The sequence below is a fragment of the Lutjanus erythropterus genome, chromosome 11 (assembly GCF_056507025.1).
Source record: "Lutjanus erythropterus isolate fLutEry1 chromosome 11, fLutEry1.hap2, whole genome shotgun sequence".
NCBI lineage: Eukaryota > Metazoa > Chordata > Actinopteri > Lutjaniformes > Lutjanidae > Lutjanus > Lutjanus erythropterus.
The window spans coordinates 39,564,773-39,580,623 of record NC_139327.1 but is presented as its reverse complement, the minus strand read 5'-3'; the positions used below and the strand labels follow the sequence as shown (position 1 = coordinate 39,580,623).

At 39.7% G+C, this 15,851-nt stretch overlaps 1 protein-coding gene and 4 non-coding genes across 5 annotated transcripts; all 5 read right to left on the bottom strand.

The window, feature by feature from the left end:
* Window positions 1-1,017: 1,017 nt before the first annotated feature.
* Window positions 1,018-11,039, bottom strand: tmem120aa (transmembrane protein 120Aa). The gene is made up of 12 exons (XM_084730099.1): window positions 10,858-11,039; window positions 7,298-7,416; window positions 6,412-6,543; window positions 6,185-6,244; window positions 5,989-6,084; window positions 4,983-5,072; window positions 3,961-4,026; window positions 3,780-3,841; window positions 2,923-3,015; window positions 1,962-2,026; window positions 1,703-1,771; window positions 1,018-1,589 (listed from the first exon to the last, which is right to left on the bottom strand). Exons 1-12 carry the CDS (start codon window positions 10,933-10,935, stop codon window positions 1,476-1,478), a joined length of 1,044 nt encoding a protein of 347 aa, XP_084586225.1. The 5' UTR covers window positions 10,936-11,039; the 3' UTR covers window positions 1,018-1,475.
* A 2,104-nt stretch (window positions 11,040-13,143) lies between these two features.
* trnay-gua (transfer RNA tyrosine (anticodon GUA)) lies at window positions 13,144-13,232 on the bottom strand. Its single transcript is given in 2 exon segments — window positions 13,144-13,179; window positions 13,196-13,232. It is a non-coding gene; the product is annotated as a tRNA-Tyr (tRNA).
* A 547-nt stretch (window positions 13,233-13,779) lies between these two features.
* trnay-gua (transfer RNA tyrosine (anticodon GUA)) lies at window positions 13,780-13,868 on the bottom strand. Its single transcript is given in 2 exon segments — window positions 13,780-13,815; window positions 13,832-13,868. It is a non-coding gene; the product is annotated as a tRNA-Tyr (tRNA).
* Window positions 13,869-14,367: 499 nt separating this feature from the next.
* trnay-gua (transfer RNA tyrosine (anticodon GUA)) lies at window positions 14,368-14,456 on the bottom strand. The gene is given in 2 exon segments: window positions 14,368-14,403; window positions 14,420-14,456. It is a non-coding gene; the product is annotated as a tRNA-Tyr (tRNA).
* A 545-nt stretch (window positions 14,457-15,001) lies between these two features.
* On the bottom strand, window positions 15,002-15,090 carry trnay-gua (transfer RNA tyrosine (anticodon GUA)). The gene is given in 2 exon segments: window positions 15,002-15,037; window positions 15,054-15,090. It is a non-coding gene; the product is annotated as a tRNA-Tyr (tRNA).
* Between the last annotated feature and the right edge of the window lie 761 nt (window positions 15,091-15,851).

Sequence of the window (15,851 nt, the reverse complement as noted above, 5' to 3'; positions counted from 1 at the left end):
TTCTATGGAACATACAGTATGTACAGATCAAGTCCTGAGGGTGCTGAGACCACACAGAGACCACAGCATGTCCTGAAACTGGTCATTATGTGCTCCGGTCACTGCGGAGACATGCAACAGCGCCCCCATCAGAGATGCAGGTGTGAAGCTCAGCAGGGTCTGATTTACTGAGCCAGTTCACTTGGCTGTAGTTTCAACAGACGGGGACAGTAGGAATCTTGTTCATCCATTCGTGTGTGTCAGTAATTAGCCGCATACCCGACCGACCCAGGCCTTCAAACCAAAGCTCACTCTGTAGTAGAAAAAAAAGAGCCCAGATTAACATTAAAAAGGACTGACTGACTCTAGAAGTGTCCCTTGAGTCCTGAGTCTAGCCTTCAAACTACAGCAGTGATTCTGAACCATTTTCTGATTTAAAAACTCTGAAGTTTAACAGTTCAACACCTCCATCACCTCATCTCTCTGAATCCTGCAGCATCAGATGGTGCACTGTGATCACCCTTAAGAGACGTGATTCCTCTGAACTATATGTCCCCAAAATCCCCATAAAATAAAGTTCTGATAGATGAAATCCACTCAGTGTTTTTACACACAGAAGGACCTGGACTGTGTTCACTGTCAGCTATTACAATGCTTCCATCTTGTGGTCATTCACATGTACTGCAGTAACACCTAAATGGCCTGAGTGTCTGCAACCTGTGTCTTTATCCCGTCTCCAGCAGGGCTAAAGGCACTAGGTTCCCTTCAGTTCATTCGTCTTCCCTGCATCCACTTGGGACTCTGCCAGGAACCTTGGGGGAACAAAGCACCAACGCTCGTGCAACAACCCTGAGTCTCACCTGTCAGGTTCACTGCAGCTCAACAACAAACCGACCCTCACCTCGATCCCTACGTCCCTGTCTTCGACCCCTGCTATCACTCCACTTTGCTTTTTAGCCGTAATAAAAAATATTTGGGCCTCAAACTATTATTTAAATAAAAAAAATAAGAAACAGTGGAAATAAAAAACAAACTGGAGGTTGTTGGAGTGTTTTATTAAAGCACTTTCTGTAATTGCAGCTGCTGAGTAACAAACTAGACTTCTCTAAATAAATATGATGCAAAAAAAATCATCACTATTTCTTTATTCAGTAACACTTTCTTTTTGGAGTTGTACGATCCTGACCGAGACAGAAAATCCTACTGAAACGACCTCGCAGTGTCACTCAGCAACACCTGCCAGGTACCTGGTTGTGTTTCTGACAGGTCGGTCTTTGACCTGAACAAACATGTTGCTTTGACCATCATTCACACAAACATGAAATCAAAAGGACGTTAATGCTGGTAGCAGTACATGGAAATGGTCCACAAGGACAACAAACATGACATCGATAAAGAGCTCTAAAGAGAGCGTTAGAGCTACGCTAATTTTGCACATTTTCCGTTCATTAACCAGGATGATTTTTGGTGATTCGACTCTGTTCATTATTCCAGTTTTATAAGCTCTTGGATTTATCCTGGTTGTTCATGTATTTTTGGTAAACGACCCCCAGTGTGGTGAAGAAGTTTCCCATGAAGAGCACCATGTAAGAGCAGCCGCACATCACAACCTAAAGAAAAATAAGATTTTTTTCTTTTTAAATATAACTAAATAGAGAAAAACAAGTTGACAGGTTTCACAAGTTAATGATGAGGGAACTTTGAAGTTCTCCAGAGTACAAACCTGCCACTCTTTACACTCTGGGAGCTGAAACATCTTGAAGAGTGTTACGCTGTTGTACAGCTGCCAGAACTGTAAAGAGAGGGAGCTGTTAACAGTCAGGGAGGCTCTAAAAAGTTAAGCTTGGAGTAAAAAAGCTCTTATTTTTCGTGTTTTTAAATCTTTGGAATAGGCATTGCCAAATCTCCATGTGCATTTCTAAAATAAAAACCTAAATATTGTGAGTAAGCAGTTACTCACATTAAAGAGAGAGGCTACTCACCTGACCAAAGAACAAGAAAGGCAGAAGAAAAGTCAGGCCTCTCCACATCCAGGACTGGAAACCCTCTGAACACCATGAGACAAGAACAGAGAGTCAAAGGCATCACAATGAACTCAATATATTATCACTGATTATCCTGCAACAGCGGAAAAACTAAGAGGCGGTTTTGGTGAGTTTCACAAGGAGTTACTGCTCTGCACATTAACCTACAAAATCTGACAACAACTCATCGATGTTTCAACCTTTCAGACTGAAGAGGATCAAAGTGTCGGCGGGTAAACGACCTGGATGTGATGTTAGCTGCCAGCCTGACACACAGCGTGGCTAACGTTAGCAGTGCTAGCAGCAGCAGCAGCTGCTCTGCTTGCAGGTTAACGTCCATGTCTGTGCTGAATGTGGTCACATGTTGCTCCAGCCGAGTGTTTATCTAACAGTTTATTGTGACACAGCCTACATTCAACCTTACTTCCATTTTCTAGATTAAAACACTGACAAACTGTGCTGGTTTTATGAGCTGTCATCTGTCAGATTTTGCTGATAAAAACATCCAGGGTTGCCTGGGACCATCAGGGCAAACACGCAGGGCGAGAAGGGCTGCTGTCTGATGGAGCCGCAGCCCCGACTAGTGGTGGGCGGCTGCATAACACCTTAGAGGCAACAGTTAACTGACACTGTCTGATGGTGGCAGGTTGGAAAATTTTAACATATCACCCAACACTACAACACTGAGCGAACCACTGTGCAGCTTAATAAGAGCCTACAATAAACTAGCAATAAAGCAATAAACACCAAGTACAGCTACAGTTGATGAGAATTACTCCTGTTTCCTGGGTCTTTATTTCAAGGCTCTACTGTTAGCTCTCTGCTCGGCTAACCTGCTCAAAGCAAGAGCAGAACTGTCACTAAATTATGAACAGAAACTGACAAGCTGGTGACAGACAGCAGTTTGGACGGCACTCACCGACTGTGAGGTCCATGTTGTGTCTTTCTCCCAGCGCTCTGAGTCTGTACAAACAGCCACTCTGGTAGTAGTACTGCAGAAACTGGACAAAACCTGGTTTGCAAACAGAGCAAAAAACAAACAAACAAACAAACAAACAAACAAACAACAAAAAAAGAATTAAGACTTATTAGCCATGATAGGAGTTATTGTGGTACTGGTGATACCTGAGCTCCCTCTAGTGGTACACCGAAGAATGGCAGAAATATATTTATTAAATGAAGTTTAAAAACATAATTCTGTCACACTGGGAATGTGTCACAATTAATAAATAGAATTATAACTGCTGAAACTAGTGGTCTCCATCCTTTTTTTTACTCCCATAAAGATTGATCCTGAAGTGTTCATATGAAGGCTCAAGCATACATACAGAACACAGAGGTTTTTATAAATAAGAAAGAAAAAAAACTCACTAACAAAAAAAACTGGTGGTGGCAAGGAGCCACAAGATGATTAAAGGAATACGACAGAAAAAACATTAAACAAAATTATGCTTTTCTTTGTAAAATACTGGACACCTTTACCACATCAGGCCTCATAAAAATCTTTAAATTAAAACAATATTTTAAAAGAAAAATCACATAATTATACTTAGAGCTTCATAATACTGACATAAAGCAGATCTTAATCACAGAAAAATCTTTTATTCAGTTGTAAGTCTGGTCCACACTGGTGTCACATCCTGTGACGAGGGTCACAAGTAGGTTTTGTTTAATTTGAAGGTGTTAGAAGCCAAACTGGCCTGAACAGTGTATTATGCTGATAACCACATAGCGCATGTTTCATAGAATATGTGGTGTGGAACTGGAGTCTCTTACTTTGGTATAGACAGTATGTTAGGAACTGGTTCCTAAACATCTGGTAGAGAGTGCCTTCAGGCCTGAGAACAAAGACAACATCTGGTTAGAAGTCAGTCAATATATGATTAGAATATTTCTGTACAGTTATGTTTGAAGTGAAAAACTCTTCCTCTGAATAAAAGTGGATAACGTCACTCACCAGGTGAGCATGACTCCAGACAGGAAGGTCGACACGTAGTGATGGAAAACCCACCAACCTTTGATCCTGAAACAACACAGAGGACGTTATGCAGCACTGTTAGACAGGAGGACAGGCCACCAAGGCTGTGATGTTATTCTAGGTTTAGATACGAGGCAGGACTGTGTGACGCAAAAAAATAATAACAATTGTAAAATTTAGTTCAGAGTTCAAAGTTCGTCCCAACATTACAAAGACCCGAAGACACCTTTATGTGAGCACTGATGAGGATTTTTGGAGTTGATCACTGATTACTGGAAGCAGCATTGACCAATATTGATCACAGCTTCTGTTCTTAATGTTCGAAGTATAAAACTTGAAATCACAGATGTACTTTCGGATCTGTTGTATGAGATTATGGTTGAGTTTGGTGTAAAGATGTCACAATGCCAGACATTTACTATTTGTTTTCTCAATACCTAATCCAATACCACAGTAAAAGACAAAAAAGAGAATAAAATTCAGCCATAGTTTTCTTTTCTTTGCCACCTGAAATAAAAACTCTTCTAAGGTTTTAGGACAAAAGACAGTGGCAGCTTTATTGAACTGTCAGGAGAGCATGCTGCCATGTTTGCAAAGAAAAGCAAAAGTGATTCCTGCACAGACATCCTTTTCTCTCTCGTTCTCTCCCTTTTTCCCTTCATGTTTTCACAGTTAATTTTTAAAGAACAGTAGTACACATCTGCAGGTCTTTACTGGAGGTTTTACCCTGCTGTTCAGCTGCATTGTATGGAAAAACAAAGTCCACAGTTTCAAGATTTAAACCTTTGTTGTCATGCTCTGAGCACTGATCAGCTGAGTGGACAGTCTTCCAACATTTATTTGTCAAATGGAAAATCTAGCCACATTTAGCGCTTGGACCCTGCCAGATCTGATCAACCTTTAAAGAGACCACTGAGTGAGCAAATGAATATCAACTGATATTAACAATCAATCAATCAATCAATCAATCATCATTGTAATAAAAATAAATTGCTGGAGACCTTGAGCCGTTGCTGATCAGGATACTCTCCCGGATGGTGAGTGTGCAGTAATACCACACCAAGAGAAAGTTGAAGAGGGCATCTAAGACTCTGAAACAAAAACAATAAATGGTAAATGGATTCAAAACGCTTTCACAACAACATTTACCCATTTGCTCCCACACTCACACACATTCTTACACCAGTGGAGCAGCCAGCAGGGGCAATAAGGGCTTAAGAATCTTGCCTGAGGACGTGTGGACTGGAGGAACCGGGGACTGAAGCACCCGTCCTCTGATTAGCGGACGACCCGTGCTACGTCCCGAGCTACAGCCACATATAGAAGTTAACCACAACCAAATGCATGCGTATAATTAGGCGTGCAACAGACACCCCCCACCATATAATTATTATGTACATATTTTTAATATTATCATAATAATTATTATTATCATTATTATTGTTTCATTACATCACTATGGTGACAGGTAGTGCCTTTTTAAAATAATTTAATCCTAATCCCACCTCTTTTTTGCTGCTCCACAAAATGATCCGATCCGAAATGACTGAACAAATCCACAGTTAGTCTGCGCTGGATCTGATCAGTCAGACACCTTGACCATAATAAACAAATATAATCAAATTTAAGGGTTTATTATCACAACGTTTCCTGTTGAAATGTGATATAACATCAGCCGATATGCCCAATTTTTTAACTCTGAAATTTTGCCTCAAAAATATGAGTCAGGCTCGAGCATGCATGTATTTATCTCGGTGACTTGTCCATAAAGTAGGCCTTGAATTAATCTTGTGTCCCTCAGTTCCAAGAACAAAGCTACACCCTTGTAGTGAATGACGTGCTCCTTCATCACTATAAACACGAGCTCTGTGGTTTATTTTGTCCGTCCCACATGCACCACCCTGCTGCTGCAGCAGTTCACAACAACACCAAATGTCTGTTGATGCAGGGCAAAAAAAAAAGCTAAACTGTGTGCGCTAATATCCAGTTAGTGTTGGTGAATCTCACCTGTAGCTGAACAAAAAGCGACACGTGAAGGAGAACACGAAGAGGATGACCGTGAGGATCAGTTTAAACTTCTCGTACTCGTCTTTGTAGGCAAATCTGTTTGATGAAGCGAACAGAAATGATATCAATGTGAAGTTGAAGTGACTGAAAATGGACATTTTCGTACTGTAAGAAAATGAACGTCAGTGTGACTTACTTGGACTGTTTGTTGAGGAGTGTTACATTGACGTTTCCCAAAACGAGACTGAGGTATAAACTAAAGAGGAAGAAGAGACGGTCATTAACATTTTACACATTTTAATGCTTTAAAATGTTTCTACTAATATTCACTGCACCTGAACAGTTTGCTAGACTATCAAATACTGACAATCTATTCTGAAACTCCCCATTTTTATTTAAATGCACACAACAAACACAACAAACCCGTTCTTCTTTGGCAGAAAAGCTTCCATCTCAGAGAAAGCATTTGATCTGTCTTTCATGGAGTCCTCGATTTCAGCGATGGTGTCCACGTCATCTGGACTTAATTTGAGTGTCGGATGATTTTCTTTGCATCTAATCATGAAAAAAACCATTATGACGTGTTTATAGCACAGCAGAGACTTACATATATAATCAAAACTGCAGCCCCCTGCACTGAAAAGAAGGACATGATCCCTCACTGGCTTCCCACCCACAAACAGGGACAGTTTAAATCCAGCTCCTGGTCTCAAAGTATCCTGATTCATTAAAGGGATAGTTCAGCCAAAAATCAAAGTTCAGTCATTATCTACTCACCCTCGTGCTGCCTGAGGGTCAGCTTTATTTTGTTTCCCAGAAAACAGTGTTGCAGAGTCTCCCAAACAATGGAAGTGAATGGTGACCAGTTTTTAAGGATTAATTGATTAATTGATTGTTGCCAATGTCTGATTAAGGAAAGTGCTTACAATTGGCAGCCCTAACTTGGATTAAACAAATGGATTTGATACTGCATCTGAATTCAATATAATGCTCTTGAACCACATCCAGACCAACAAACATTATTGGTGATCTGGTCTGGGAATTAAAAGACGTGCGTCAGATATATTATTTGAAGCCAGACAGTGAGGAACTTTTATGAACCAGGACCAGTACACACGTTTGAGAACTGCAGAAATATGACTTTTTAACTGAGAGGTGGCCGTCCCTGTTTAGAATGAGCCGAAGACATTTATTAACTTTTACAGCTGTTCAAGAAGACCATTAAAAAGAAGCATTAAAATAATCCAGCATGTTGTTCTCTACTGACCTGCTCTGGCACAAACACTGCAAGTATATTTTCCATACTCACTCTTTCAGTGACGCAGAGAGCTCTTTCAGTTTCTTCCTCTGACGTGCTATAGCACCGGAGCAGCTGTCCTGCAGTTTGGTCACTTCCTCAAGTTTCTGTTTATAAAGACGATGTGTGTCCTGCAGGTGAAAACAGGCAGACATTTAGTTATTTATGGTTGTGTTGTGCAACATGAAGGTGTGAATTTTCACTTTTTAACAAGTCTGCCAGGACACAAGAGAGGACACAAAAAAAATGCCAGTGAATCTTAAAGGGATAATTCACCCAAAAATTAAAATTCAGTCATTATCTAATCACGCTCTTTCAGATTCAAGGTTGGTTTTATTTTGTTAATCTGCAAAACACTGCCAGTTTTTCCACACATAAACAGTGTTGCATAATCTCACAAACAATGGAAGTGAATGGAGACCAGTTTTCAAATGTAAAAGAACAACTGGGAAAAAAAAAAACAATAGAAAATGCCTCCATACTTCTCATCTGGTGTAATCCAAGTCTCCTAAAGCCTGTTTACACACAGTTCAGTGTGCAGGTGAACGTGGCTCTTAGCTAAGGATCTACAGTCAGTCCCTCCAGGATTTCAGATTCTTCTTCGGGATTGTTAAAATGTCCTAAAATGTCTGATTTCATGGCCGCTTTTCAAAAAAATTGTGATGCATGTCGCCATGTTTTCAGACTGTTTTTTTGTAATTAAATCGCGGGTGCAAGTGAAAAATGCATTAGAAAGTTGCCATTTTTTGGTCTAATTAATTAAAAGTTAGAAGTGACCTTACCAAAAAGGCTCACGATTATAAAAACTCAAACAAAACATACTTTATTTGCAGATGAACAAGTGCACCAGGGCCGTACGCCACAAAAAAGCTAAATCTTTTCGGAGCTCAAACTCATTCACTGAGACACACGCATGATGTTTTCACAGGGGACTGCTGTTACTGGTAGAACTCACTGTTTTTCTGTGTTTCCTTTTTGGGTGAATTATCCCTTTAAAGTTTGGCCAGCACAGAGCTAGTTTCTCTTTAAATGTCCAGGTTAGGACAGTTGTCACGTAAATAATCCAGGACTTGTTGGTAACGGGGTAAAAACACCACAACAGCAGAGTGGTCTTTTAATGAGGAAGAAACTTGTACCTCCAACTGCGGTCATCCATGAAAGCATATGGAGTACCATGGAACACCCCATTAACCACTCACCCCTTCCACGCCATTTTGGTCAACAGAGGACGGAAAGGAGGTGTGGTCTCTAAACTGTATTCACTCTTCCGGAATGCTTCCTATAAGGCTCTTCCCATTATACAAGTATGGTCTGAAGACTTGAAACAGTACACTGGAGAGGATTTGCTCGACTGGGAGAGGATATGGTCTTCAATTGTCATTGCTTCCAAAAACCCAGAATACCAACAGATTCACTTCAATTTTATTCATAGGACTTACCTCACACCAAGGAAGGCCTATCTCATGAAACGGTTATCATCCCCAAACTGCACCTTGTGCACAGATGGACTCACAGGTTCCTACATGCATATGTATTGGGAATGCAGGGATGTGAAACGTTTTTGGGGTGAGGTCTGTGCCACTCTGTCTGATGTTTTGGGTTTAACGGTGCCATGCTCTCCCATCTTACTACATCTGAATGACACTGCCTCACTGAAACTAACATGTATTGGTAGACGTATTTTCCTAACGGGCATCACTGCTGCTAAAAAGATGCTAGCGTTACGCTGGAAACCACCACATACAGTCACAAAATCTCAGTGGATTAACACTTTTAGTTATATCATTAATATGGAGCTTTCAGTGGCGAGGATGCATGGTGCGCGATCTGGCACTATTCTGGCATGGCAAGATATGGCAGATAAAATTAAAGAGTTAATGTAATTGTCTTTTTACAACAATAACAACAAAAAAATTTTTTTTCCTTACATCCTGCGCATCTCACTGAATATGGATTATGGAGACCCAGGGGGAGAGGGAGGGGAGGGAGGGATCGCCACAGGTCTTTTGTTTTCATTTTGTATTACCCCATGTACAGACATAAAATGTCAATAAAAAAGTTGATCACAAAAAAAAAGAGGAAGAAACTTGATCTCTGTTTGTCTTTTGACTTAATTTTACTGATAAATTTCACGACATGTTGCTGCGTGTTTTGACACTTAATTATGCGTCTGTATGTGTGTGTGACTGCTGTGGTATGTTCACACACAGGCTTGTTGTTTTCCACTGAGCATGTGACCTCTGATGACAGTTGCTCAAGAGAGCTGCACAGTTATCTGTGTTGTAATCGTGATCATGTTTTGACATCTGCAGTGCAGAACCGAGTTCAGAGAACACTGGTCTGTTAAATCAAGCACTCGCTGTTCAAAACTCTCAAGTCTGGCGAGGTAGCCGTGTTCCAGCAACACAGGTACATCTAAAGCTCCCTGTGAGAGGTTCTACAGAGAACCCTTTTATGGTGCAATGGTTACACCTAGAACTCTCTGAGGAGGTTCTATCCAGGACGTTCTATCTACCTTTCTAAGGGTACGAACAAGAACCCAACCAGGGGATTCTACCGAGAACATTTTTATATTCCAATGGTTTTATCTGGAACACAAACAGGAGGTTCTACCAAAGAACCTTTTTATATTCCAAGGGTTTTATCAAGAACCAAACCAGGGGTTCCACTGAGAACCTTTTTACATTATGATACAAAGAACCCTTGACTTTGTTCTAAAAAAGAAACCCAAAAAGGTTCTTTGGATGAAAAGTGTTCTTAATGGAAACCTTAGTTTTACAAAGAACCCCTTGACAAAAGGGTTCTTCAGAAACACAGTAGAACCACAGCCCTTCAGGAAGAACCCTTAAGGAACCCTTATTCTAAGAGTGTAGCCTAAGAAACACATAAAGGGAGACATATTTCAAATGTTTATTTGACAGTATATCGATTGAATTATACATGATCGATCAAATATGATTAATGGATCTTCGATTAAGTGTGATCATCCTTAATATTAATTCATAAGCAATAAATCTAATAATATTATCCAGAATTGTTGAACAGTCACAGAAGACATTTTTCTGCAAGAGCACTGTTATATTTTGATAGGTTTAAGGACATTTTCCTGTTTATTCTTACATACTTTTACTTCTCTAACATTCTTACAGTGTAATATTAATACTTTCCAACACTACACTGTAAACTAAAAGGATCCAGTTCAAATATGTTTCATGTATTAGTTAACTGTGACAGAGTTATGGTTTAAGATATTAACTTAATCACCTCAACGAAGCGACACTGTTGTGGTGCTTCGCTTAAACGGTGTCGTGCTGAGACTCGTGTGACAAACGTTCCGGGGTTTCTTGTCCACATCATAATTTCCTCTGACTTTGACGGAGTTTGTGTTTTGTTTTTTTGACAGTATATTTATCTTTAGCTGCTGAGGGCGGATCCCGATGTCGCCTGTGTGAGTGTGTGTGTACCCACCCACTCCGGCTGTTAGCTTACCAAGGCAGGGCACACACACACACACTCACACACACACACAGGTCCATAGGTAACGTTACAGTTAGACTCTCTGTCTAACTTACCTGAATTTGTTGATAGTTCTTCTCTAAATCCTCCCATTCTCGTACACATTCACTTAAACCCGTTGGACTGAACAACATTTTCTACCGTGACATCAGTAAAACCTCCTGGACTTCAGGAATATTCAGCTCCGCTGTGCAACAGTTGGACGACTGTCAGCGTCAAAGCGAAACACAGAGAGGAGTGCGACTTCCTGGACGAGACTTCACAATAAAAGCCTCAGCAACGAAAGCATTTTGACTACAGATATATATTATTATATATTGAATTATTATATAGACTCATTATATTATTATAATTTTTTAAAAATTCTTTCGATTTTAATTTTTCAGTTAGTTTCCAGAGTAGGTTTTACTACTTTTTATTTATTTATTTATTTTTATTTATTTATTTATTTTTTTGTATACATATAATATGGGGGTATTTGTCAGGGACAGAAGGTTAAAAAGGGAAGAGATATTAAAACACAACACACAAACACAACACTTCGGGCAAGTGACTCAGTCAACAGACATCCCAGACTCAGTGAACGCCTCCTCATGCTTGTGTTGACAAATTGGACCAAATTGTCAAAGATTCAAATGTTAATTTTATTTTGGTTAGTTTTGTAAGTACACAATAACCTTGATCTACAGTTCTGGATAAGAGGTCTAAATGGAGACCAAAATCTGAGACTGTTCTTTAGTTAATTAAGTTGTAAGTCTAGAAATTGTTCCCTTGATAGAACTGCTTTATTTTAACCCAAGTAAAAATGTAGTATTCAGTCATCTATCACTGTAAACTCCTATTATCCATAGTAGAATTGTCAATTTTTGCAAGTTTGGCTGACCTGATGCTGGGAGCGCATTACTGAGAGCTGTCTCTGTTTCATCTCTAACTATCGCACATAACATAACACAGGTCACATATTTCCTTTACTCTCAATAGAACCAAGTAAATCAACTGCATTTCACTTCAATTTAAAAACAATTCTGTGGTTTTATTTTGAAGGTATTGTTACACGTCCGGTTTTATCACTTCCATGATTGTGCATTTTCAGATTCCAGCGTGCTCGTGCTCGATGGACGTGCTAATTTGCAACTGGTTGGTCCAATCAGATGTCCTGTTGGTGATGTATACGATTTTGGTTCCTCCTTTCAGCCAATCAGAGACAACCATGTGATGTTGAAAGTGAGGCCCTGAGTTCCGCCTGTCAGGCATCACTACATCAATTAACAGGATTTTACAGCCCAAAATTATTGTCTCATCCTCAAGCATCTGTAGCAGAAACAAAGCCATGTCAGTTGTGTAGGTTGTTTGGTCAGTTTTCTACAGTGAGGGCACTCTGGCTCCTGACAGGTAAGTTTTAGGGAAATACATTTGTCACTTTTTTGACATGTGCCTGTATTTTTAGAGCTGATGTTATGTAACTTTGTGGACAAGGGAAACGGCCATTTACTATATTGTCAACACCTCTGGCAGAGCCATATATGGACTGAACTACAACTAATGTTATTTATTTATAAATAGTTTTGTTGATGAATTGATTACAATTAGAAATCAAGAGATGTCTAAAAAACATGAGGCATCAGTGTTCACTTACTTTATTTCTGTTTCATTTTGTTCTCTTGCAATTATTCTATTTCCATATATCCTTAAAGAGTAATTTTGAAAGAAAAAAAAATCTAAAAAGTGTCTCATTGTCTAAGATAGTAGATGCAACAAGGCTGAATGATTGGAAAAAGGGAAGAGACGTCCCTGTAATGTTGGTGGCCACACAATTTCACCACATCATGTAGGTTTTATCAAATCAATACTGTCACAAACAATAACATACAAAATAGCCGGCCACTCAGTGTATGATTGAGCACGGAGCAAAGCTCTGAAATTAATTGCCTTCACAATCTGAAATGACAACAAGAGAAACCAGACAAAAAGCAAAGCCTTTGAGCCAGAGATACCTGGATGAACCGGTTTAAAGTATTTGTTTAAATTCAGATGGTGAACTTAACAACTGCTTGAAGTCATTCGAGACCACAACCTGTTTTTCACTATGATGCAGTCCACAGAACACTGCTGGAGTTTCACAGGAAAACTATCACAGAAGACTCTCCCAAACAGTGATCAGTGGACGATCACAACCACTTGTTTCCATGTTGCATATGTTGACATTGGTCACTTAATGTACAACTGTGAATGGACAAGCTATTTCTTTCCAAACTAAAGAAGCATGAACATCCACACATCTGAATTGCTTTTGCATTTCTGAAATCTAAATACAATGAAATTGTAAACCCATGAAAAGCTCATCCTTCGAGCCGGAGTTGAACCAGCGACCTAAGGATACCTGTCAGTGACAACCTACAGTCCTCCGCTCTACCAACTGAGCTATCGAAGGGAACAGACAGTCAACCATCCCACAGAGTTACACTGACATGACAGTCATCTGTCTTACTATACAAACAGCATTGGGTCATTTAATATTCTTACTTTTACAATAAATTGAATAAAGATGGAAGCCAGCCACTTAATGTACCATGAGACCTGGGAAATCTTTTGTTTTTGTCCTAACAAATCCAACAGTGAAACACACAGCTCTGACTAAACTTGCCTTCACAAGCTTTTAAATCTGAAATGGCAACAGAAGGAAAACGAGAAAAGGCAAAGCCTTCGAGTCACAGATATGTAAGGGAAAAGGGAAAAGTATTTGCTTAAACTCAGATGATGTATGGAGGAAGAAGCTGCTTAAAGTCTTTAGAGAGCAACTACACAGGAAGATCACAACCACTTCTTGGCATGTTGCATATGTATCAACACTTAGAGACCCACAAGATGTGGACAAGTTTTTTTCCTAACAAACCAATCAGGCAATGAGATCCACACTTGTGAAACTGATCACTTTTGCATCACTTCAGACACAAACTGTAAAACCCATGAAAAGCTCATCCTTCGAGCCGGAGTTGAACCAGCGACCTAAGGATACCTGTCAATGACGACCTACAGTCCTCCGCTCTACCAACTGAGCTATCGAAGGGAACACAGCCAACCATCCCACAGAGTTACAGGGATGTGACAAAAACCCACCTCTACATACAGTAATGGCTTATTTAATACTGTTACAACCATAACAAACTTACTGAAGATTGTGGCTGGTCACTTAATGTACCACTCGACATGGGAAAATATGAATTTTGTCTGACCAGAACAAACAACGAAACCCACGTCTCTAAAAAAAAAAGCTTTTCCATCTTTCTAATCTGAACAAGACACTCAAAAGGACAAAGACGGCGGCCTTAGAGTCAGAAATTGCTGAAAGATAAAGGTAAGAAGCACATCCTTAAATTTAGATAAAGTCACATCTACCTGCCTGAAGTCATTCAGTATCACAGCTGCTTTTTCACTGTTGCATTGTCACCACTTAATGAGCCACAGCTTTTTGTTAATGAACCAATCAGGCAATGAAATCCACACCTGTGAAACTGATCACTTTTGCATCACTTCAGACACAAACTGTAAAACCCATGAAAAGCTCATCCTTCGAGCCAGAGTTGAACCAGCGACCTAAGGATATCTGTCAGTGACGACCTACAGTCCTCCACTCTACCAACTGAGCTATCGAAGGGAGCACACAGTGAAAAATCTGAAAGAATTACAGGAGCATCACCAACAGCCACCTGTCTTACTCTACATACAGTATTAGCTCATTCAATACAGTTACTTTTACAACTAATTTGATACAGATTGAAACTGGCCGCTTAATGTACCATGAGACCTTGGAAAGCTTGTATTTTTGCCTGAAGAAAATCAAGAACTATAACCCACAGCTGCGACAAAAATTGCCTTTGCATCTTTCTAACCTGAACAGACACCAAAGGACTCGGACGACAGGCATGGCCTTTGAGCTGGAGTTACCTGGATGATAAAGATAAGAAGTACCTCTTTAAATTCAGATAATGGATGTTGCAGTTATCTACTTGAAGTCATTTGAGATCTTTTCTTTCTTACAGTGTTACATACACAACAACACTGATATTCTTCACTCGATGAACCACTGGATGTGGACAAGCTTTTTCTTTTCAAACCAATCAAGTAATGACGTCCACACCTGCATAATTGATTACTTTTGCATCTCTCCAGACACAAACTGTAAAACCCATGAAAAGCTCATCCTTCGAGCCGGAGTTGAACCAGCGACCTAAGGATACCTGTCAGGGACAACCTACAGTCCTCCGCTCTACCAACTGAGCTATCGAAGGGAACACACAGTTGACAACCCAAAAGAATTACAGGGGCATCACCAACAGCCACCTGTCTCACTGTATGTACAATATTAGCTCATTTAATTTTATTATGGAGTCATCTTGACACTGACAGCCCCCTCTGTACTTCCAGCGACTCTCTCAGTCCAAATCAGCCAGCAGTTACTCCTCACTTCAGCTCCAACAACCCGACCCTGAAGAAAAAAATACCATCCTGTTGCAGACTGTCGAGGTGGCAGGTCTCCGTCCTCTGTTTCTGACGGCTCAGACATGTCTACCATGTCGCAGATTTTAAATACTTTTTTAATCATTCAAATGTGGTTGGTGGTTGATAACGCACATTTCTGTGGTGTGACAAACATATTTATTATTGTTTCACACAGACAATAATCATGGAAATATTTGAATGAACATCAGCCAAACAAAACAGCTTCAAGGACATAAAGACTGAAAGAATACAGTAGAAATACTGCAAAAACATGAGACACATTTGTTCTGAGTTTTGAGAATTTCACATTTTATTCACATTCATATTTTTCAACCAACATGACGTTGTCTCTCTTGTCATTGAAAGTGCTATTAAATCATCAAGAAGAACTGAAATAACAAAATATCACACTTCAGAAAATATCACACATAACACTGCAACAGACGAGCATTTCTGAGTGTGATTTTTTTTTTTTTACATATGTATTTATAATATTAATAAACAACAAACCTCGTCCTGGTTGGTGATGATTTTGACAGTAAGTTGTAAA

What these genes read in the sequence shown, in the direction of transcription:
- tmem120aa (XM_084730099.1), bottom strand. Translation starts at nt 10,935, where the DNA reads ATGTTGTTCAGTCCAACGGGTTTAAGTGAATGTGTACGAGAATGGGAG. An exon ending in TTTCTGCCAAAGAAGAACGG is followed by an intron (nt 6,245 to 6,411) that starts GTTTGTTGTGTT and finishes CTTCCTCTTTAG; the next exon opens with TTTATACCTCAGTCTCGTTT. An exon ending in CTCCTCAACAAACAGTCCAA is followed by an intron (nt 6,085 to 6,184) that starts GTAAGTCACACT and finishes TTCATCAAACAG; the next exon opens with ATTTGCCTACAAAGACGAGT.